The 25,369-nt window shown below is 44.4% G+C and overlaps 1 protein-coding gene across 2 annotated transcripts in view; it reads left to right on the top strand.

Moving 5' to 3' along the window:
• The window catches only part of igsf10 (immunoglobulin superfamily, member 10), a 30,717-nt gene extending 5,572 nt beyond the window's left edge, over positions 1 to 25,145 (top strand). The window contains exons 5-7 of one of the 2 annotated variants that reach the window (XM_052018703.1): positions 664 to 4,761; positions 7,235 to 8,138; positions 22,358 to 25,145. In XM_052018703.1, coding sequence (XP_051874663.1) covers positions 664 to 4,761; positions 7,235 to 8,138; positions 22,358 to 24,266 — 6,911 coding nt within the window. In that variant the 3' untranslated portion in view covers positions 24,267 to 25,145. The remainder of the gene's footprint in view (positions 1 to 663; positions 4,762 to 7,234; positions 8,139 to 22,357) is intronic. The other variant, XM_052018704.1, reaches the window with a different exon arrangement.
• Positions 25,146 to 25,369: the final 224 nt, after the last annotated feature.

Here is a 25,369-nt window from a genome sequence, read left to right as displayed (position 1 = left end):
AATCCATGTGGTCACAGGGAAGCCGTGTAAACTCTACACAGATGGTACTGGAGGTCAGGATTGAACCTGGGTCACTGGACCTGTGAGGCAGCAGCTCTACCAGCTTTGCAACTCTGCCAACCCAAGATGTCTCCTGAAGAAAGGTCCAGGCCTCTGGATACCAATCCAGTAACTTAACCATTGTGCTACCATCAGCCCATGATTAGCTACACTGCAGTTTCAAATCTAGTTAAAAGTGGTATATGGAGATACAGAAGTGAGTCAACTGAGCAACCTGTAAAGGCAACTAAATGACGTAAAAGTCCTTCCCATATTTAGGTGGTGTGAAAGACTGTAGGACATCAGATTGAGAGATGTGTCTTACTCACTCAAACAAAGTCCAGCAAGGCAATTTTGGCAGAAAATACAGTTAAGTACTCAAAAACCTTTGGGAAATAACTTAAGGTAAGGAGAGTATGGAATTCCTTTTCCAGTCACACACCTCATGAATTTGGTTTCCAAGTAAGAATACATGAAAGGATACATTGCACAGATATTTATTTTTTAATTATTTGCTTAACAATGAAATGGCAAAAGACTTATGGAAATCTTTCTTTATGAACTGCTTATTAAATGTCCAAAGCCTGACTTTCCCAGAATAACACTGCAGGTTTCTTTTTGCAGGTGTAATTAAATGCAAACGAGACCGCAACTACCCCAATGGTCAGATATGCCCCCTGTGTGCGAACCCAAGTGTCTCTAAGGGCAAGGATATTTTACAGCTGCCCTCCTCGGTGTTTGCTTGCACACCACCAAAGATCCAGTCTCCCCTCAAAATCCGTAACAGCCTTATGGAAGAAGAAGGGGACTACGCCATCGTGCATGCTAAGGATTTTGTGGCACCGCTGGGTCAAATGAGTTTGAACATGAGCGACCAATCAGGGAATGGGTGTGAAATAACCTGCAATGTACACCGACCCCTGGGAACCCCAGGGGTAACCCTGGATCAAAAAGAGGACTATGTGCTCCTAAACACATCCTTATCAACCTTCCTTGTTTGCTATATCGATTATGAGAAGATTCAACGGCTATGGGGCATCCTGGCAATGTACACGGACTCTCCACTAAAGCTGGAGAGGGACACGTTACTGAGTAAGTCACCTTCCATGAGCTACCTTTACAAACAACCGCCAACCATGGATATGCAGCTTTTCACAGGTATCCAGGCAGAGATCAGAGCTGATCATGCGTGGCTATTGCAAAGTGAAATCACTCTGCAGATGGACAGGAGCAGGACAACTCTCAATATCTTGCAGATCAAGTACCTCGTAGACGTCCAGGTGACCTTGCAAGACTTGGAAGTTAAGCCGGGGAAGAATAGCTGGGTGATGATAAAGAGAGCAAGCAGTGTAAGAACGGAACATTTTGTGGTGATGGGTGGGACCGTGGAGTTGGAGTGCCAAGCCTTTGGTGACCCCAAGCCCATCAATGAATGGATACTTCCAGATGGCAGCAAAGTCCGAGCCCCCTACAACAGTGAGGATAGCCGGATATCAGTCAGTGCAGATGGCCAATTCAGATTAAGGCTTGCCGACCTCTATGACACCGGCATCTATCACTGTATAGGAACCAATTACCAAGATGCAGACGTGCTGAGCTTTCGGGTGACCATACTGGACCCCAATGTTTCAGAGAAGGATATAAATGGACCTCACCTTTCCAAATCTACTGGCGAGTCCATACATCTCCCGTGCCAAGTCTCTGGAATCCCAAATGCGTCCGTTCAATGGGTTCTTCCCGACCACAGGGTTTTAGACCACACCGCCGCCAATAAGGAGATAACACCGAATGGGACGTTAAGGATAAAGAAGCTCACCGTTAGACACGGCGGCTACTACAGGTGCGTGGCTTCAAACCGTTATGGGGTAGATGTTCTCGCCCTGCAGGTGACGGTTACCGGCCCCTCTGAGAAAGATAGGGCTGAATATAACGACGCGGCAGAGGACGGCGCAGGGTCAGGGGAGAGTGAGGAAGAGCTGCTGGGGTCTGAAGAAATGGGGGGGAAAGACAGCCTGTTAACCACCGAGAACACGCCAGAGGCTGAACCGGATCATGCCAGCACTCCAGAGCCCAGAACTCAGCCAACAACAACAGCGCCAAGGCTGGTGACCCCCAGGAGAAGAATGGGTGCCTCCCGAGCTCGCTGGTGGGCGAACCGCCGGACTTTCAAGCAGCCCAGGAGGAGGGTCGACCCCCAGCGCTGGGCGGAGTATCTGGAAAAGGCCAGGAAGAGCATCGTGGCGAAGACGGCAACGCGAGGGACCACAGTTAAACCTCAAGGGACTACCCAACCCACCCCAGAGGAGGGCGAGGCATCGGGAGAGGAGGCGCCGAACCCAGCGGAGGAGGAGTTAATGACAGTCAGCACCCTCCGGCCACGGGAGACTGCAATCACTCGGGTATCTCCCTGGTTAAGAGCAAAGGTTGCTCACCAGAAAGAAAGCCCAGTGGTCGCACGACCTCCAGTGCAAGTGCACACCGTAGACCCCGGAGCAAAGGAGGCAACAACTCTAGTGGGAAAGGTCCCCACAGACCCCAGTCGGCACCCAGTGACAATAGATTCAATTTACCAAAGGAAACCCGCCCAAACATCAAACCCCCAACAGCCCAGAGGTGACACGCTGGGCTCCCATATCGTGGTAGGACCAACGGCAGCTGTTCTGGTGACTGACGCTCCAAGGGTGGTCTCTAAAGGTGGAGCCGTGACCACCCGTGGCTACCGCGCTCGGATTATGACCATTCCCACGGCTATAGAGGATGGCGATCGATTTCTATTCAAGGCCACTCAGAAAACCACCACCCCTCCGCTTCCCTTGCTCTCCAGCGCGGTGACCCAGCAGATCCACAGTGCAAGGGAATCCGACACCGACGTCTCCGTTTCCAAACCAAGGCAGCTGGGAAGAAGGAGGAAGCTGACCTACAGGCGTCGCTTCGGCCGACCAGGGTTAAGGAAACACAGATACAGCATCGTGAGACCCGGGCAGCGGAGAACCTCAGGGTCCGCACTGACACAGTCACAGCGCACCTCCTCTGTCACTGAGGTGGCAGGGAGACCCCCGGTTCGACTGCCCGTCCCTACACAGACCGACACTGGGTTGGCACAACTTCAGGGACCCGGAGATCCGGCTGATCCCCAGGTTGAGAAAGACTCCCGAGAAGTAAATGCACCGGAGGTGACACCGACCCATCGTTCGCACCGGTCGACCGGTCCCGACAGCAAACCAAGGACCCCCGCTTCTAAAATCACAACACAACCCCCTCAGACCCCTCCCAGCGCCAGTCCAACTCCTACCGTCTTTGTTATCAAGAGACCAACAGAAAGACCACCCCAAATTAGCTTCTCTTCAAATATTCCAACCACTGTGCAGCCCACCAACAAATCCCTCAAGGTAACCCGTGGAAAGATCCCATGGGATAGGTTTTTCGGGGTAAACAGGCAAAAGGAGATTCTCCGAAGGCTTCGTAAGCCAGGGCAAGGTACCAGGTCTAAAGCTGTTACTCACGGGACGTTCACTCCGACGAAGCCCACTCTCCAGAGTGTGGGGACCTCAGCTCCTACAAGGGATCCCACTAAACTCCTTCCCTCCACAGCGCGTTTCCTGGGCACCACCACCGAGACATCCACGCCGACCCGCGTTACTTTCACCAGCACCGCCCTCCCGACCATGGTTGGAACCGTGCCGGCCATCTCACAGGCCGTACCCACCACGCCGACCACCGCCCGGACAATCCTGACCACAAGACGAACGTCCTTCCGACGCAGGAGACCGGGCAAACCCTTCGGCAGAACGAGGGACCGCGTGTTGTCCTCACGTCCCGCCGCGGGTCGGAACCGGGCGGCGGAAAGCAGGAAAAAACGACCCATGAAGACTAGGATGCCTCTGTCTCCAACCGTCGCTGTAACCACGAAGGCTTCGCTCCCTGTTGCTGTTGAGACCACTTGGAACCCTGTGCCAAGTCCTACTACACCGGAGAGTCAGTATGGCCCCAAGCTGCTCGCTCTACCCAGCAAGAACCCTCCCAGTCAACCCATTGCAACCAGTCCCATGACCTTCCTAACGCCCACCGCTAAAGCCGGGAGGTCCATAACCACAATGGGTCCACCATCGACCGCAAGCAAGGCAATTAGGTTGCCCAGGATCAGAAACAGGATTCGCCCTACGCACACAACCGTCACCCCTGTCACCCAGACACCCAGCGTTTCCTCACCCATCGCCCCAATGACTGAACCAAGCGTGCACTCCACCACCCCGGCTGCAACCTCCTCCCGCTCTCTGAGTACCTTCCAACCGACCTCCAGGGCTACTCCCAGATTCCGCATCACCTTACACAAGTTTGACAGGGGTCAGCCGTTCCTGACCCCCCAAGTCAGGGTGGACACACCACCCCGGGAAAACTCCCACGGCCGGGTCGTTGGGACAAGTCAGGCAAGTTTGACAGAGGCGCCCACTGGACGCTGGGCGAGAAGACCCACTCCAAATACGGACCTTGAAAACACCATCGAGGACGAAGACAGCAGAGAGGGCTTGTCCAGCGACTCCCAGCCTTCGTCGCCCAATATTATCGCCGTTGACCCGGTGGCTGGAAACCGGCCTTCAAAACCGAGTATAACCAGTGGGGCGGCGGCCAGTCTCACGGTGCTAGCCGATTCCGACGCGTTTATGCCGTGTGAAGCAACTGGAAATCCGCTTCCCACCATTCGATGGACAAAAATCTCAACGGGTAAGTTTGTTGAATGGCTCGGCGGCGTGGTGGACTGAGAAACGTGCACAGAATGAACAAAGTCAATGACTGAACAAATGAACGCGTGAATGAGTAATGGAACAAATAGGTGAGTGGATGCAATGTAGGAGTGTTCCAGTTATTCCCGTGGAAACGTTTTATGAAGCGTTCACTCACTCACCCAGTTCGACTAACCCATTGAATTGATTACTCCTTGTTCATTCACATTACCTCACTCATTGATTGGTTGATTCACACGTTCATTCAATTGTTCGCCCTTCATTGATTGGTTCTCTCCTTCCTTCATTCACTTCCTGATTCATTCATTAGCTCACTCTTTCATTCACTTCCAGGCTCATTCATTCATTAACTCACTCATTCATTCACTTCCACATTCATTCATTAGCTCACTCTTTCATTCTCTTCCTGATTCATTCATTCATTAACTCACTCATTCATTCACTTCCACATTCATTCATTAGCCCACTCTTTCATTCTCTTCCTGGTTCATTCATTCATTAGCTCACTCATTTATTCACTTCCACATTCATTCTTTCGCTCCTTCATTCATTCGTTCATGTCTCACTCATTCATTTATTTCATGACTCATTTCTTAATTCCTCACTCATTCATTCACTCATGAAAATGTTCTTTCATCCATGTATCGGCTCATTTTTTCATTCATACATTTATTCACTCATTGATTCGTGCATTTATTCACACATTCACACTGTCACACTCATTTATCCATTTATTCACTCGCTCATCCGTTTACCTTCTGGCTTCTCATTCCCAGATTAATTTATTCACCAAGTTACATTCAATTTTTTCCACAATTTTTCCATTCATTCTCAAAATTCCTCTTACAGGACCACATTGCCATTTGTGGGAAGTTGTTTAAATGTAGCAAATACAAACATTACAGTGTACCCAGCAAGAGATCACTTGAAATCCAATGGTTTGGGATCCCCCTCCAGGGAAAACCCTGTCATATCCCTTGGGGTTGGTCCCAATATGTACAGCTTTAGCGAATCCGCTGAACTCAGTTAAAAAGTTCACCACGGCCCTGTTGCTTATTCTAACCCACTGCACTGAGGAGTGGGCCTTTCATTTGTGCATTGAGAAATTTGACAGAAATTTCTCTTCTCTTACAACATTGAAACCAGCAATAGTGTTCACTTACATTAGCCAAAGATTTCTTGTTACCACTGGAGTGACAATCCAGGCCTGGACAATGCCATCAGTAAATTACTTTCTCCATTTCCAATTGGTAGTGCATAGAACATCTGCTCTGGGGAAATAAACGGTTCTCGGTAACAATAAACTAGTTTTCCTTATCAAATTTCTTCAACTCAATTTGTTGTAGGGGATTATGACTCACAATAAAAAGCAATCTGCTGGAGGAGCTCGGTGGGTGGACTAGCGTCTGTGGGGGGAAAGGAATTTTCGTCTTTTTGGGTCAAAACCCTGCATCAGGATTGAGACAACATCCGTCAGTCCTAATGCAGGGTTTCCACCTGAAATATCAACAACCCCACCCCCACCCCACCCCACAGATGCTGCTCGACCCGCCGAGTTCTCCCAGCAGGTTGCTTGTTGCTCCAGATTCCAGCATCTGCAGTCTCTTGTGTCTCCTTATGCCTCACAGATTCTAGTTTGACTACTTGTAGTGTATTCTGCACCCCAATGCTTGATAGTGTGTATCAAGTAAGGACTGGCTGTAACTTTAACGGTTCCTTGATTATGGGTTCCTTGATTCATTTTGATGTCTTGTGGCTTTTAATGCACATAATAGTTTTTATCTATCTATCTATCTATCTATCTATCTATCTATCTATCTATCTATCTATCTATCTATCTATCTATCTATCTATCTATCTATCTATCTATCTATCTATCTATCTATCTATCTATCTATCTATCTATCTATCTATCTATCTATCTATCTATCTATCTATCTATCTATCTATCTATCTATCTATCTATCTATCTATCTATCTATCTATCTGAAACCTTTAGTCACCTAACTTCTTTTCCTGATTACACACTTTCTGCCTATTTGAAAATCCCAAGGACACAAATGCTCCCCAAAGCTCCCTGAAGCTTTTGTCAGACAAAGTACAGTACCCACATAGTGCAGTATGAAGATACATCTTTGTAAACACTTGCCCATTTTCTATAGTACAATTATAAATGGTACCATTTGTAAAACATAGTATTAAGTTGGGCCTTTAATTAGTACAATATTCAGTTGTGCAGTTTTTTTATATAATGCACCATAGAGTTGTACATGTTGTATAGTATGTTATTAAGTTGTACCGTGTACGTAACATTACTCAAAATTGATTGGGTTGTAGGGTGTAGTATCTGTCCTAGAGTATAAATCTGTGCCTTAATGTGATGGTGAATTTAATTGCTTTGATTCCGTATTGAACATTAATTTGTTTGAAGTGAATCTTTGATTTTGTTGTAGGGGCAACCATCACAGCTAACGCCAAGAGAGGCAATAAATTCGAGGTGTTTCCAAACGGTACTCTGTCCATTCATAAGATCAAAGTTCAGGACCGCGGACAGTACCTCTGCACAGCAGAGAACCAGCACGGTTCGGATCGACTCCTGGTCACTCTGTCTGTGGTGGCTCACCCATCCAAGATATTAGAGCCTCGAATAAAGGACATCACGGTCCACTCGGGATATCCGGTGGAGATGAAGTGCAGATCCCAGGGACGCCCCTCTCCAACCATCTCCTGGATTCTATCCAACAGGACCATGGTGAGAAACAGCAGCCCATTCAACGGGAGAGTCTCAGTGCTACCTGATGGCACGCTGCGCATTAAAGCAGTGACCGTGTACGACCGAGGGAACTACAGGTGCGTGGCCAGCAACCCAGCCGGCATCGACACAGTGACAGTGCGGATGCAGGTGTTGGCTCAACCGCCCACTATCCTGGAGGAGAACCGCCAGAGCCTCAAGGCGCAGGTCGGGGAGAACATCAGACTACCCTGCACCGCCATGGGGACACCTCAGCCCACCATCCACTGGCTGATCTTTGACGGCACCGAGATTAAACCTTTGCAATTTGTCAGCATGAAACTGTTCGTCTTTACCAACGGGACGCTTTACGTCAAATCCCTGACTTCTTCTGACAGCGGGAATTACGAATGCATTGCCACCAGTTCCAGCGGCTCAGAGAAGAGGGTTGTGAGCCTGTTGGTGCAGCGCAAGCAGGAGCTGCCCAAGATCGTCGCTGCTTCACCCAGCAAGAACAAACTGAATTATGGCGATAAGCTACAGCTCCACTGCTCGGCCACAGGATACCCCAAACCGCAGATCCTCTGGAGGTTACCTTCCAAGTTACTGGTGGATCAGTGGCACCGGTAAGGCTTTACTTACGTCGAACATAGAACATTACAGCACAGTACAGGCCCTTCAGCCCACAATGTTGTGCCCACATTTTGTCCTACTCTACAATCTATCTAACCCTTCGCTCTCACATAGCCCTCCATTTCCCTACCATTCATGTGTCTCTCCAACAGTCTCTTGAATGTCCCTCATGTATCTGCCCCCACAACCTCTGCCGGCAGTGCGTTCCACGTTCCACTCGTCTAACTTCCCGTGGGCACGGGTTGAGGCAGTGGTGTTGGGGCCATTTTAACCAAACCCGCTTGAACATAAAGCTGCCTGATCAGTTTCCACACTCCAACACCACCGAGCAACGTTAATTGTATTAGTATTGGTTTATTATTGTCAGGTATACCGAGATACAGTGAAAAACTTTTGTTTGCGTGCCATCCAGGGTGATCATTCCATACATAAGCGCATTGAGGTGGTAAAAAGAAAACTGAATGCAGAATATAGTGTTGCAGCTACAGAGAAAGTGCAGTGCAGGTTAACAAATAAAGTTCAAAGGCCACAATGAGGGAGACTGAGAGACCAAGAATTCATCTTTAGCGTATGAGAGGTTTGTTCAAGAGTCTGATAACAGCCACAGTAATACCCGATCCTGCTGGTCTCCCAGTGGACACCAGGGTTAAAACTGTGCTGAATCATTCTCTTTTGCTGGCTCCTGCCTCGTTTTTTTCTGTTCCACTTCCTATTCAACTAAGCAGTGATAAATGAAGGCAGGTGATGGCCCAGAGTCGGTGGCCAACAGTGAACATCTGGTATAAAGGTTTACACTTACCTGGATTACCTCCCGAGACCAGAATGTACTGAGTCATAGAGTTATACAGCATGGAAACCGGCCCTTCAGCCCAACTGGTCCATGCCGACCAAGGTTCCCATCTAAGCTCGTCCTATTTGCCTGTGTTTGGCCCATATCCCTCTAAACCTTTCAGGTCCATGTACCTGTTGCCCAAGTGCTTTTTAAATGTTGTTAATGTACCTGCCTCAACCACTTCCTCTGGCAGCTCATTCCAGATACGGACCACCCCCTGGGTGAAAAAGTTGCCCCTCAGGTTCCTATTAAATCTCTCCCCCTCACCTTAAACCTATGTCGTCTAGTTCTTGATTCCCCAACTATGGGAAAAAGACTTTGTGCATTCCCCCTGTCTATGTCCCTCATGATTTTATACACCTGTATAAGATCCCCCCTCATTCTCCTACGCTCCAATGAAAAATGTCACAACCTGCTCAACCTCTCTCCGTAACTTTCTTTCTTTTCTTTGTCAATCTTTTTATTAATTTTCAAATTAATACAGATTAATATATATAATACAAAGCGATCGGGAGGACAATCATGACATATATATTCATAAAGAATAAAAAATATAATCTAGACCTCATGGTCTCTTAGTAAGCGAATATAATACAAAAAAAATCAAAAAGGGAAAGAAAAATATTTATTGTATAATAAAAAAGAGAACCCCCAAATCAAAAAAATTATAAGTAATAAATCAAAACAAACTAAAAAAAATTTCAAAAGAGAAAAAAAACTGGACTGATATTTCTCGATGAAAAAAGAGCATTGTTATGTCATCAACTCTCCTCCTCTAAATTCAAAGGTTATTGAAAAGGGATCTATATCATATGAAAATATTGAATAAATGGACTCCAAACTTCCTCAAATTTAAGCGAAGAATCAACAGTGCCACTCCTAGTTTTTTCTAAGTTCAAACATGATATAGTTTGAGAAAACCATTGAAAAGTAGTGGGGGGTATTGGATCCTTCCATTTAAACAAAATAGATTGCTTGGCCATTAATATGACAAAGGCAATCATATGGCAAGCAGAAGCAGATAAGTGGCCAGATTCCATCCTTGATAGTCCAAAAATTGCAGTGATAGGGTGAGGTTGTAAATCAGTATTCAATAGTTGAAATAATGTTAAAAATGTCTTTCCAATATTTTTCCAAAAGAGGGCAGGACCAAAACATATGCATCAGGGAAGCCACCTCTGACGTACATCTGTTACATATAGGATTTATATGGTGATAAAAACGGGCAAGCTTATCCTTAGACATATGGGTCCTGTGAACCACCTTAAACTGTATCAAAGAGTGTCTGGCACACATTGAAGGTGTATTAACTAATTGAAGAATTTTATTCCATGTCTCTGTAGGTAAAAGTATCTGGAGTTCTTTTTCCCATTCATTCTTAATTTTATCAAGTATCTCTGGATGTATTTTCATAATTAGATCATAAATTATTGCTATCAAGCCCTTCTGATAGGGATTAAAACCTAAATTTTTTTCCGTAATTTCAATTTTATATGGAGTCGGAAAAGAAGGTATAGTAACTTTTTAAAAATTTCTAATCTGTAAATATCAAAAAAAGTGTGATCTAAGCAAATTGTATTTATTAGACAACTGTTCAAAAGATAAAAAAGTTATCGATGAATAAATCACGGAAGCATGTTATTCCCTTCATTTTCCATAAAGAAAAAGCTAAGTCGATTCTGGATGATTGAAAGAAAAAATTAGATTGAATGGGACTTGATAAGTTAAATTTATTCAATCCAAAAAATTTACGAAATTGAAACCATATTCGTATTGTATGTTTAACTATTGGTTAGTCGTATGTTTACTCAATTTAATAAGTGCAAAAGGGAGTGAGGCTCCTAAAACAGGAACTAATGAAAATCCTTGCACTGATTCATACTCAAGGTATAGCCATTTGGGACATTGAATTACATCTAAATCTTGTGCCCAAAAAATCAAATATCTGATATTAATTGCCCAGTAGTATAATCTAAAGTTAGGCAAAGCCATACCACCATCCTTTTTTAATTTTTGTAAATATTTCTTACTTAACCTTGGGTTTTTATTCTGCAATATATATATGAAAGAATTTTGGAATCAATAGTGTCAATAAAAGATTTTGGGATGAAAGTTGTAATCGCCTGAAATAGATATAGAAATTTTGGTAAAATATTCATCTTAACTGCATTAATTCGGCCTATCAATGATAGAGATAATGGGGACCATTTAGTAAATAATAGTTTAACATGATCAATTAAAGGTAGTCTCTCCATAACTCAGTCACGCAGGTCCCAGCAACATCCTTATAAATCTCATCTGCACTCTTTCTACCTTAATGGACTCTTTCCTACAGCAGGGTGACCAAAACGAAACACAATATTCCAAATGCAGCCTCACCAATGTCTTGTACAACTGCAATACAACATCCCAACTTCTATACTCAATGCCCTGACTGATGAGAGAAGCCGTTCTGGGCCTTGCTGGTAAAGCATTGTGCAGTGACAGGGTCTTCTGGCAGTAAAACCATCACATGAAAACATTAAGCTCTCCCACCTCCCTCACCAAAGAACTGAAATATACCCAACACCTGATGAAGCCAGCTGTCAAAAACCTATGAAAGTTCCAGAAACATTCAATAATTCTCCAAATATTGCAATCATTAAAAGAAAAAATATTAAGAAAACAAGAAACTCAAATACTTTAAAACAGCTGAAATGTCTTGAACAGTTGACCAAGAATGTTCCTTAGTGTTCCAGAAATATTCAAAACATTATAAAATTATTAAATCTTGCTCAAATAATTTAAAATAAACATAAAACACTTTAAGACATTTAAACCATTAAACTGAAATAATTGGGGGAAAAATTCTAAAAATACACCTTAATTCCTCACAGCCATTTTCCTCCAGTGAAATCAATGGGGCAACTGTCCATGATCCAGGTCCAACCAGGTGTGGGTTCCTTCAAGTGAATTTCCCTCCTTCAAGCTTGCTGGGTTACAACAAGGGAATGTAATTAAGGGCAAATATTTTCTAAGGTTGCAACATCAGGATTTCTACATTCATGCAAAAGTGTAAGCATTATTGTTAGCTATGTGCGTAACGGCAACATTCACCTTCAAATTCTGGGCCAATCTGTGCAGTTTTACATTGAATTGTTAACTCCTGGTCTCCAGTGTGGTTAATACAATATTGCTAAGAACTACTTCTGGTCAGTGATAATCTTCAGGCAAAATGCAAAGATGATCATTCTTTTAAAAAAATATTGCCACTTATTATAGTTTTAAGCAGACTGTAATCAAATCTAGTTCGGAATAAGAGTTCACATTCTAGCCCAAACATTGCAGAATTTGCCCAAAACTACTCTCATTGAGTCCAAATCAGAATCAGAATCAGTTTTATTATCACTGACATATGTTGTGAAATTTGTTGTTTTACGGCAGCAGCAGTGCAAGATATAGAAATTACTATAAGTTACAAAAATAAATAAATAGTGCAAAAGAGGAATAACGAGGTAGTGTTCATGGGTTCATAGACCATTCAGAAATCTGATGGCAGAGGGAAAGAAGCTGTTCTGAAACATTGAGTGTGGGTCTTCAGGCTCCTGTATCTCCTCCCCCATGGTAGTAATGTGAAGAGGGCATAGAGTTATATAGCATGGAAACCTCAACCCAACCCATCCATGCCAGCCACGGTGCCTCCTTGAACTCATCCCATTTGCCTGCATTTTGCCCATATCTCCATATGATTGTAATTTTGCCCTTTCCTATATAATTGTACCAGCCTCTACCACATCCTCTGGCAGCTCGTTCCGTACACCCGTCACCCTCTGCCACTCAGGTCCCCTTTAAATCTTTCCCCTTTCACCTTCAACTTATGCCCTCTTGTTTTAGACTCTCTTACCCTTGGGATGTGACTGTGACAATCCACCTTATCTCTGCCCCTCATGATTTTATAAACCTCCATAAGGTCACCCGTCAGCCTCCTTTACTCCAAGGAAAACAGTCCCAGCCTATCCAGTCTCTCCTTATAACTCAAGCCCTCCGGTCCTGGCCACATCCACGTGAATCTTTTCTGCACCCTCTCTAGCTTAATCACATCCTTCCTATAGTATGGTGACCAGAACCAGACCAGAACCAATATTCCAGGAGCAGTCTGACCAACATTTTGTATAGCTGTAACCTGACATCCCAACTCTTGGCACATAGGTAGAAAAGGTGGCAAAGAAGGCGTATGCTCTGTCCAATGAAGGCAAGCATGCCATATGCCTTCTTCACCCCCTTGTCTACCTGTGTGGCCACTTTCAGGGAACTTGTACCCTATGTCTCTTTGTTCTACAATACTCCTCAGGGCCCTGTAACAACATTGTGTGTGTCATGCCCTGGTTTCCCGAACTGCATCCCTTCGTACTAGCCCGAGTTAAATTCCATCTACCATCCCCTTGGCCCACTTTCCCAGTTGATCTGGATCCATAGACAACCTTCTTCAGTGTCCACCACACCACACCATCAATTCTGGTGTTTTCCACACACTTATTAGTCACGTCACCTACATTCTCAAACATATCGTTAACATAGATGATAAACAACAGCACCGATCCCTACGGCACACTACTGGCCATAGGCATCCAAACTGAAAAACAACTACCACCTCCACTACCACCCCTTGTCTCCTTCCACTAAGCCAATTTTGTATCCAATTGGCTAGCTCACTCTGCATCCCATGGGATCTAACCTTTCAGACCAGCTTACCATTGCAGGTCTTAAATGCTCTCCTTAAACTTTGGTTTCTTCTTAAAGATCCCTGCCAATATTTCCTTCATTTCAGTTTCCACGTTTGGCTGATTTTGTTTCTCGAAAACATCTTGGGATGTTTTCTTCCGTAAGGTGCCCAGTATTACTCCAAGTTGTTTCCACTGTTGTTGACTGATACTTTGCCGCTCTGAGTGAGAATTGTTTTACTCTGCTCAAATGTGTAGGTGCCTGAAATCCATCTACAAAACAAACTGCATTCTTTTCCCCTACCTCCCCTCTCTTTGGTATCCCGAAGGCCCATACTAAAATGGAAGGAGGGAAGGATAAATGTTTGAAATAAAGATGGAAATAGAAAGGGAAAGAGTGAGAGAGAGAGACACGAGAAAGAGAAAAAGAAGGTAAAACAAAAGGAAGAAAAAGAAAGAACAAAAAGAGAATGGAAGCAAGAAAGAAAGCTGGAAAGGAAGAAGGAACGAATGAGAGGGAAATAAGGTAAGAGAAAACAAAAAATGAATGAAAGAAAGAGAAAATGAATGAATGAGAAAAGAAATGAGAGAGGGATAGGAGGGAAGGGAGAAAGGAAGGACAGACAGACAGACATATTTATACAATTTTTTCAGGACCTTGGAACCATCCAAGGTCTTTATAACCTACAGGACTCTTTTAAAGTCCTGTCAATATACTCATTTGGGGAACACATTAGTCAGTTTGCAAACACATGCCCCCGTGAGTACCAATAAGAAATCAGACACAATCTATTTTAGTGATGTTGGTTGGGAGATAAGTATGGCTGAGGAATCTAGGGGCAATTCGTCTGATCTTCTTCTGCTCCATTCTCCTGAGAGAGCAGTCTTCTTCTTGGAATGCGGCGCCTCCAAACAATCCCTCCATACAAAATCAAAATGCCAGCATAGATTGTATGTTCAAATCTCTGCAGTGGCGCTTGAACTCATAATCTTGTGATTGATAGGTGAGAGTTGTGCACATATGATGTCCATCCAGACATTTCTGGAAGAGATGATAAACAATTAGACACATTTTTAACTCGACAGAAATTGAAGTGGTAAAAACAAAACATGATGGTATGCTGTACCTTAAAAAAGGAAGATACTAATGCGCTAGAATCAGAAGACTTATGAATGAAATAATCACTTGGTAAATTTAATCTCAGTGGGAATTTTTTCATCTACCTGTTTAAATATTAACATCAAAATACTATTGAAACATTTTCAATTCTAAGTTGTATCTAAAAGTGTCGAAGGACTTAGCCTTTCACACACTATGGTCTGAAAAGAGTGAAAGGAGAAATTGACATTGATAGGTGGAATTTCAGAAAAGTTCACAGACGTTTCATGGAACCAACATCAAACACAAAAACAGGACGTCAGATGTTAAGTGAGTAATATTTTGCAAAAAGTGAAACAACATTGCTTTTAGTAATCATGTAATGGCTTTAAGCTACCATATAAGCAAGTGAAGAATTATATATATCCTATTATTGAAGGATCCAATACCAGAGGGCATTCATTTAAGGTGAGAGGGGGTAGGTTCAGAACAGACGTGAGGAGTACGTTTTTTACTCAGAGAGTGGTGGATGCCTGGAATGTGTTGCCTGATAGGGTGATGGCAGCAAGTTCATTGGGGGCTTTAAGACGTACGGGTTAGGAAGTTCGGAAGTTGCGGGCATGCTATGTTGGCGCCGGAAGCGTGGCGACACTTGCGGGCTGCCCCCAGAACACCCTACGCAAAAGATGTATTTCACTGTGTGTTTCAATGTACATGTGACTTATCTTGTGGGCACATGAATGAGAGGAAAATGGAGGGATATGAGCATTCTGCAGGTAGGAGGGATTAGCTATGTCGGCACAACATTGTGGGCCGAAGGGCCTGTTCTGTGCTGTACTGTTCTATGGTCTATGTGTGGCAATTTAATGCAAACACATCTAAACAGGTTAAAGTCATCATTAAACATCAGTTAGAAAACAGTCGTATAAATATGTGATATGTTGCCTGCTAATCTGATAAAAGGGAATTCTTTGGACATTATGTAAAGACAGTAGCCGGGAGGTAGCTGTTGCAGCAATAGTTTGCAAGTCTACCAATAGTACTGGCTTTGACTTTTGACTGTGATCGTTATGTGGAAACTTGCACAATGTGGTTCTGTTAAGAAGCTCACAGATATACAAAAGAGTGGTAGTTTGCAGTTTGCCATCACACAAAGTGGGTTTAAGATCATTAACAAATCTTCCAAGTGGAGGCTGGATACTTCTTCAGATGAAAAGATAAAAACACATATCAATAGCAGGCTGCATCAAACCACCTATATAGGAATGCTTCTGAAATAGGGTAGAAAACTGTAACTATATGCTTATGTGAACAGGGATGGTGGTGTAGGAATGATTCTTAACACAGAAAAATCTCACCTTGTTACTATTTGCTGATACCTTGCATACTTCAGACTTGATAACCCATTACTTTTGGCTGCAGTTAAGCTGTTGGGAACTCTTTTCAATACTGTTCATGTCTCCCTAGGTCAGAAAATCTCCACTTCAAATCCATGGAACTCCCTCAAGCCGCATATGCCAAAGACCTCCCAGAGTTAATCATACGTGCAATGAATGTCAAAATGATTTAAAGTGTTAGCTGCAGTATAAATTTTCGAGCAATTAATTGGCGACAGCAGAAAGGGTTTCTTTGTTGTATGTGTAAGGGTCTGTTAGGCACTTATTGAAATACACAGAGAGTCCTGAATTGGTCGGCTGAATAGAGTAGTTACTAAATGGACGGATTAGAATTACTGGAATTACCAAGTAATGATGTGGATTAAATTTGTCATTTTATCTTAAGTAAAGCTGTGCATTTTGTGGCACTGTGGGTACGTTATTGAACTAGTGGTGCAGTGGTCTGCAAACGTTCAGAGATGTGCAAATCCTATCATGGTATTGGTATTGTTTTATTATTGTCATTATTATTATTATTCGGGAGGGTTTAAACTAGTTTGCGAGGGGGAAGGGAACCGGAGGGGTAGGTCAGAGGAAGAAGGAGATGGGGAAAAGTCAGATCTAACATGTAGAGAGGCTTTGAGGAAGGAGAAGCAGAGCACAGGGCATAAAAGTAGAAAGGTGGATGGGCTAAAGTGCATTTACTTAAATGCAAGAAGTATCAGGAATAAGGGTGATGAACCGAGATCTTGGATAAGTACACGGGACTATGATATTGTGGGTCTTGCAGAGACTTGGCTGTCACCAGGGCAGGAATGGATATTGAATATTCCTGGATTTCAGTGTTTTAAAAGGGATAGGAAGGGGGGGAGAAGAGGAGGAGGGGTGGCACTACTGGTCAGGGACACTATTACAGCTGCAGAAAGGGTGGATAATGTAGGAGGATCCTCTCTAGAGTCAGTATGGGTGGAAGTTAGGCACAAGAAAGGAGCAGTTACTCTACTGGGAGTATTCTATAGGCCCCCTGGTAGCAGCAGGGATACTGAGGAGCAGATTGGGAGGCAGATTTTGGAAAGGTGCAAGAATAACAGGGTTGTTATCATGGGAAACTTCAACTTCCCAAATATTGACTGGCACCTGCTTAGTATCAAAGGTTTAGACGGGCCAGAGTTTATTAAGTGTGTCCAGGACGGATTCCTGGCACAGTATGTTGACAGGCCGACTAGAGGGAATGCCATATTAGATCAAGTATTAGGTAATGAACCGGGTCAGGTGACAGATCTCTCGGCGGGTGAGCATTTGGGGGACTGTGACCACCGCTCCCTAACCTTTAACATTGTCATGGACAAGGATAGGAGCAAAGAGGACAGGAAGATATTTAATTGGGGAAGGGAAAATTATGAGGCTATAAGGCTAGACCTTGAGAGTGTGAATCGGGATGACATTTTTGAAGGGAAATGTACTATGGAGATGTGGTCACTGTTCAGGGATCTCTTGCAGGATGTTAGGGATGAATTTGTCCTGGTGAGGCAGAGAAAGAATGGCAGAGTGAAGGAACCATGGGTGACAAGAGAGGTGGAACAACTAGTTAGGAGGAAGAAGGCAGTATACATAAGGTGTAGGCAGCAAGGATCAGATAGGGCTCATGAGGAATATAGGGTAGCAAGGAAGGAACTTAAGGAGGGGCTGAGGAGAGCAAGAAGGGGACATGAAAAGGCCTTGATGAGTAGGGTTAAGGAGAATCCCAAGGCTTTTTTCACATATATGAAGAGCAGAAGGATGACGAGAGTAAAGGTAGGACCGATTAGAGACAAAGGTGGGAAGATGTGCATGGAAGCTGTGGAAGTGGGTGAAGTTCTCAATGAATGCTTCTCTTCAGTATTCACCAAGGAGAGGGGCCTTGATGATGCTGAGGACAGTGTTGGTAAGGTTAATGTTCTAGAGCACATAGATATCAAGAGAGAGGATGTGTTGGAGATGTTAGAAAATATTAGGACAGATAAGTCCCCGGGGCCTGACGGAATATTCCCCAGGCTGCTCCGCGAGGCGAGGGAGGAGATTGCTGAACCGTTGGCTAGGATCTTTGAGTCCTCGTTGTCCACGGGAATGGTACCGGAGGATTGGATGATGGGGTTCAAAAAAGGTAGCAGGGACAGCCCAGGGAATTACAGACCAGTGAGCCTTACGTCTGTGGTGGGCAAGCTGTGGGAAAGGATTCTTAGAGATAGGATCTATGAGCATTTAGAGAATCATGAACTGATCAGGGACAGCCAGCATGGCTTTGTGAAGGGAAGATCATGTCTCACAAGCCTGATAGGGTTCTTTGAGGAGGTGACCAGGAAGATTGATGAGAGTAGTGCAGTAGATGTGGTCTACATGGATTTTAGTAAGGCACTTGACAAGGTTCCTCATGGTAGGCTTCTTCAGAAGGTCAGAGGGCATGGGATCCAGGGAAGCATGGCCATGTGGATTCAGAATTGGCTTGTCTTTAGAAACCAGAGGGTTGTGGTGGAGGGAGTGCGTTCGGATTGGAGGGCTGTGACTAGTGGTGTCCCACAAGGATCGGTTCTGAGACCTCTACTTTTTGTGATATTTATTAATGACTTGAATGAGGGGGTAGAAGGGTGGGTTAGCAAGTTTGCAGATGACACAAAGGTCGGTGGTGTTGTGGATAGTGTGGAGGACTGTCGAAGATTGCGGACGGATATTGATAGGATGCAGAGCTGGGCTGAGAAGTGGCAGGTGGAGTTCAGTCCGGAGAAGTGTGAGGTGGTACACTTTGGAAGGACAAACTCCAAGGCAGAGTACAAGGTAAATGGCAGGATTCTGGGTAGTGTGAAGAGCAGAGGGATCTGGAGGTTCATATCCAGAGATCACTTAAAGTTGCCTAACAGATGGATAGGGTAGTTTAGAAAGCTTATGGGATGTTAGCTTTCATAAGTCGTGGGATCGAGTTTAAGAGCCGTGAGGTAATGATACAGCTCTACAAAACTCTGGTTAGACCACACTTGGAGTACTGTGTCCAGTTCTGGCCACCTTATTATAGGAAGGATGTGGAAGCATTGGAAAGGGTGCAGAGAAGATTTACCAGGATGTTGCCTGGTTTGGAGCGTATGGATTATGAGAGACTAAAGGAGCTAGGGCTTTACTCTTTGGAGAGAAGGAGGATGAGGGGAGACATGATAGAGGTGTACAAAATATTAAGAGGAATAGATAGAGTAGACAGCCAGTGCCTCTTTCCCAGGGCACCAATGCTCAATACAAGGGGGCATGGCTTTGGTGGGAAGTTCAAAGGAGATATCAGAGGGAGGTTTTTCACCCAGAAAGTGGTTGGTGCATGGAATGCACTGCCTGGGTTAGTGGTGGAGGCAGGTATGTTGGTTGAGTTCAAGAGATTGTTAGATAAGCATATGGAGGAATTTAAAATAGGGGGATATGTGGGAGGAAGGGGTTAGATAGTCTTAGGTGTGGTTTAAAGGTCAGCACAACATAGTGGGCTGAAGGGCCTGTATTGTGCTGTACTGTTCTATGGTTCTATGGTTTTGTACCGACTTACAGTGAAAAACTTGTCTTGCATACCGATTGTACAGGTTAATTCATTACATAGTGCAGTTACATTAAGTTAGTACAGAGTGCATTGATGTAGTACAGGTAAAAACAATAACAGTTTAGAGTAAAGTGTCACAGCTACAGAGAAAATGCAGTGCAATAAGGTGCAAGGTCACAACAAAGTAGATCATGAGGTCAGAGTCCATCTCATTGTATAAGGGAACTGGTAATTTAAATGTGTTAATTTGTTAAATATCTGGAAAAACTGAAATCAGTAATGCTGACCAAGAAACTGCCAACCTGTTGTAAAAATGTGTTTTCTTCACTCTAGTCCTTTTGGGATGGCAGTCCTTTACCTTATGACACATGACATTTGAGATGTAGAACTCACAGCCAAAGTTGTGGTCCATTGATTCAAAGATGTGAGTTTGAATGTCACCATGGCAGCTGGATATCTTAAAGTCAAGTATTTAAAAACATTTGCAATGTTTAAAAAATGAGCCTCAATTAAGGGTGCACTCAAAACTACTGAAAAGCCATTAAAACCCATTTGGTTTACAAATGTCTCTGCAGGAAGGAGATATGCTCTCCTTCGCTAGTCAAGCCTATATGTGACTTATGATCCACCAACGTGGTTGACTCTTAGTTGGCTCCCCAGTTCAAGAACAATTAGGGACAGACAGTAAGTGGCAGTGATGGGGAGCTTGTGTTCAGAGACTTGAAATGTTTATTTTAGAAAAGCTTTATATTAATACTATGAAAGATTGGATTTCTTACAAATTTGGTTTAGAACCATAGAACCATAGAACCATACAGCACAAAACAGGCCCTTCGGCCCACCATGTTGTGCCGTCCATCAAACCACCCTCGCACTACCTAACCCCTTCCTCCCGCATATCCCCCCATCCCACACTCCTACATATGCCTATCCAACAAGCTCTTGAACCTGTCCAATGTATCTGCCTCCACCACCACCCCAGGCAGTGCATTCCATGCACCAACCACTCTCTGGGTGAAAAACCTCCCCCTGACATCTCCCCTGAACCTCCCACCCGTAACCTTAAAACCATTCCCTCTCGTCTTGAGCATTGGTGCCCTGGAAAGGAGGCGCTGACTGTCTACTCTATCTATTGCTCTCAATATTTGATATACCTCTATCATGTCTCCTCTCATCTCCTCCTTTCCAGTGAATAAAGCCCTAGCACCTTAAGCCTCTCCTCATATTCAATACTCTCTAATCCAGGCAGCATCCTGGTAAATCTCCTCTGCACCCTCTCCAACGCCTCCACATCCTTCCTATAATGAGGTGACTAGAACTGAACACAGTACTCTAAGTGCGGCCTAACTAGAGTTTTGTAAAGCTGCATCATCACCTCGCGGCTCTTAAACTCAATCCCGCGACTTATGAAAGCCAACATCCCATTGGCCTTCTTAACTGCTCTTTCCACCTGTGAGGCAACTTTCAATGAACTGTGAATATGAACCCACAGATCCCTCTGCTCCTCCACACTGCCAAGTACCTTGCCATTCACCCAGTACTCTGCCCTGGAGTTTGTCCTTCCAGTACTCTGCCCTGGAGTTTGTCCTTCAAGGAGAAACATTCATGTTGATGTGACCCTCAGCACAAGACAACGTGGTTAACTCTAAAATGACCATTCTCAGCTAGAAGGGAACCAAAAATGAGTAATAATAAAATTTTGGTTTGTGACGGCAATATTCTGTGGGTGAATAGGTTCTGATCTGGTATCCCCCCAGTGCCCTTGATTGAATGATTTGTGAATAACTAACTCATCAACCAGGGCTTTGGTCACCTGTCCTAATAGTGTCTCCCAGTGAAATTTTATCAGACAGGTAAAATGGGGAAGAAGGTGTTTGGCACACTGGCCTTCATTAGTCAGGGCGTTGAGTATAAAGTTGGGTATAAAGTTGCAGTTGTACAGTATGCTGGTGAGGCCGCACTTGGAGTATTTGTACAGTTTTGGTCACTCTGCAATAGGAAAGATGTTATCAAACTGAAAAAGGTGCAGGAAAAATTTACGAGGATGTTGACAGAACTTGAGGGATTGAGTTATAGGAGAGGTTGAACAGGCTAGGATATTATTCATTGAAGCATAGAAGACTGAGAGGTGATCTTGTGGAGGTGGATAAAATCATGAGGGGCATAGATAGGGTGAATGGACTTAGTCTTTTTCCCAGGGCTGTGTCAACTGTGTTAATAGGAACTTGAGGGACAACTTTTTTTACACAGATGGTGGTACGTATATGGAATAAGCTGCCAAAGGAAGTGGTTGAGGCAGGTACAATAATAACTAAAAAAAAACAATTTGGACTGATACATGGATATGAAAGGTTGAGAGAGATATAGGCCAAACACAGGCAAATGGGACTATCTTGGACGGGCATCTTGGTCGGCATGAACCAGTTGGGCCGAAGGGCCTGTTTCTGTGCCATATTGGCTCTATGACTCTATGACAATATTGAAGTGAATTATCCTGGCATGATGCACTTTTGTTGAAGGTGCAATACAAATGCAAGCAGTTGTTGGTGAGCAGGTACTTGTTGAAATCTGGTTTCCAAACATTAGTTCTCCCTGGAGTTTTCTTCTCTGGCTTTCATTTCAACTAACAACAGAAATGTCCTCAACTTTTTCTTCCAGGAGAGGAGGCCGTGTGGTGGTGTTGTTCAACGGGACCTTATCAATCGAGTCCATCACAGAGAAGGACGCAGGGAACTACCTGTGCATCGCCCGCAACAAGGTTGGGGACGACCTGATGTCGGTGAAAATCGACGTGTCCATGAAGCCAGCACTGATTGAACACAAACAGTCCATCCACAAGCACGTCTCGTACGGAGGAGACCTTCAAGTGGACTGCAAGGCTTCCGGGGCCCCCAAACCTGAGATCTCCTGGAGTTTGCCGGACGGGACAATGGTCAACAACGTCTTGCAGGCTGACGACAACGGCAGGCGGACCAGGAGGTATGTCGTGTTTGGCAACGGTACCCTCTACTATAATAAAGTGGGGATGGCAGAAGAGGGGGACTACACGTGTTACGCGCAAAATACCCTTGGCAAGGACGAAATGAAGGTTCATGTGACAGTGGTGGCTGCAGCACCACGGATAAAGAAATCCTATAAACCCCTCCACAAGGCAAAGGTTGGTGAATCTGCAACGTTTGACTGCCAGGCAGTGGGAAAACCACTGCCGAAGATATTGTGGATGTTGCCAACAAATGAAATCATCTCGTTCTCCAAGAACAGGTACCACATACATTCCAATGGCTCCCTGCTCATCAAAAATATTCGGCTCTCCGATGCTGGGGAGTACATGTGCATTGCCCGTAACCCCGGTGGTGATGATACGGATCTCATGCATCTCAGTGTGGCCTTGACCCCACCGGTCATCAATGGTTTCCGCGGGAACAGGACGGTCATTAAGGACACTGCGGTGAGGCACACAAGGAAACAGATAGACTGCAAGGCAGAGGGCTTCCCCATGCCCCGTATCACTTGGATTATGCCTGATAACATTCTGCTGAATGCTCCCTACTATGGCAGCAGAATAGTTGTCCACTCCAATGGCACTTTGGAAATTCGCAACGTCAGGGCTTCGGACAAAGCCCAATTCACTTGCGTGGCCCGCAACAATGCAGGAGAGGCTACTCTGGTGGTCAACTTGGATGTCACTCAGATGTTAAGGAGGCCCATGTTCAAGAATCCATTCAATGAGAAATTCATTGCCAGCACCGGATCCACTGCCGTCCTCAACTGCTCAGCAGATGGTTACCCACCCCCAGAGATCATCTGGATCCTACCCAATGGGACACGGTTCACAAGTAGGCACAAAGCTGCCCACTACCAGATGGGGAGCCAGGGAACCTTCCTTATCCACAGTCCCACCTCGGCAGACGCGGGCAAGTATCGTTGTGCAGCCAGGAATAAGATCGGATATATAGAGAAACTCATCATCTTCGAGGTCGCCCAGAAACCTGTCATACACACTCGCTCACTAGGATTAGTACGAAGCATGAGCGGGGATGCTTTGAGTCTCCATTGTTCTGCTAGCGGTAGTCCAGCACCAACAATTGCATGGACTGTGCCGAGCGGGTTTGTCCTCGATAGACCCCAGATCAATGCAAAGTATATCCTGTTTGAAAATGGGACTTTGATTATTAGGGAGATAAGCACACACGATCGGGGTAATTATATCTGCAAAGCCCATAATAATGCTGGTGTCTCCTCCCTGGTTACACCCATAATGGTCATAGCTTACACACCTCGTATAACCAATGGTCCACCCAAATCTATTCAGCCAAGGGCTGGGTCATCCATTCAACTCAACTGCATGGCAATTGGAATCCCTAAGCCTGAAATTGTGTGGGAGCTGCCTAACTACACGGTGCTTTCAACGTTCAGTAAGGTGCGCCCAGTTGGAAGGGAGTACCTACATCCACAAGGAACATTAGTGATCCAAAAGGTTTCCATTAGCGATTCAGGGACTTACAAATGCACAGCCAGAAGCCACCTCGGCAGTGACTCTAGAGTAACATTCATTCAGGTCATCTGAAGCCACTGCTCTTCATAAAATGAAGTCTTGCTCCCAAATATTCCTATATTCATTTTTGAATATATATATTTTTACAGAGATTAATATTAACCTGTGCCGAACACACAAACCAATGGACTGACTTGTTTCAGCCATGGAAGAAATACTTTTATTTTCCTAATTCTTTTTTAAATCAGTGGGGAGCAATTTCAAATGAACTCTGCCTTTGACCAGTTTCAGACTGAACTAACCCAAGAGTAATATCGGGTGAAGATCCATTCAATAAGGCGGTATTCCTGTCTGAAGAGATAGGTTAAAATTATCCCCCACTGTCCTCATCAAGACTGCACGGAGAGGCTACTCTTCATATTATCCACCGTAATGAGAACTTTTTGAAAACTCGGCAGAGTTTGGTGTCTAATGCATGGGACCCTTGCATTACTTTCTTATTCCATTTATGTTACAATCTGTTTAAAAACAAAAGCGAGATTTCTAAATTGTAGAGGATGGTGAAATCACAGACTGGACTCTATCATACAGTAATTTATTCTGCGCTTCTTTAACATTTGACACCGAATTTTTGCACTGATGTAAAAGCGTTGTCAGGATGATGTAATCGAAATAGCAGAGCTCAACACCATGAGAAGACAAGAAATACTAACATCTTCCTTCCACCTTTTTCATACAGGTTGAAAGAATTCTCAATGTGACCTCCCGTTGCATTATTCGCTGCTTTTATTTTTGCATAGTACTTGCAATCATTTAACATATAACGGTACAAATGCAAGTGTAACTAAAAGTCAGGTGTAATATAGTTGGTCTTTACTTTTGAAAAATCTATAATAAAAGTTTTTTTTAAGTTAGTGATGAGATGTTATCTGGTGTTCTGCCTGAATGCAGTGCACGTTCTAGGCCCATTGTTAATGGACACTTAATGGAAGCTTCCACCTTCTGGAGGGTAACAATGAGAATAAGTCATCTACCCAAAGTCTGGCAGTTTCAAGGTCAAACTAAGTGAAAAGGAAGAAAATGAGTTTGCCCAATCTTATACCCGGTGGATTCCTTGCTGGAAGAAATGGATGGTGAATTTACAGGTTAAATGGTCAACAGCCAACATATTTTCT

This window comes from Pristis pectinata, chromosome 6 (assembly GCF_009764475.1).
Source record: "Pristis pectinata isolate sPriPec2 chromosome 6, sPriPec2.1.pri, whole genome shotgun sequence".
Lineage (NCBI taxonomy): Eukaryota > Metazoa > Chordata > Chondrichthyes > Rhinopristiformes > Pristidae > Pristis > Pristis pectinata.
The sequence above is the reverse complement of the archived record's forward strand: the minus strand, read 5'-3'. Positions and strand labels throughout refer to the sequence as shown.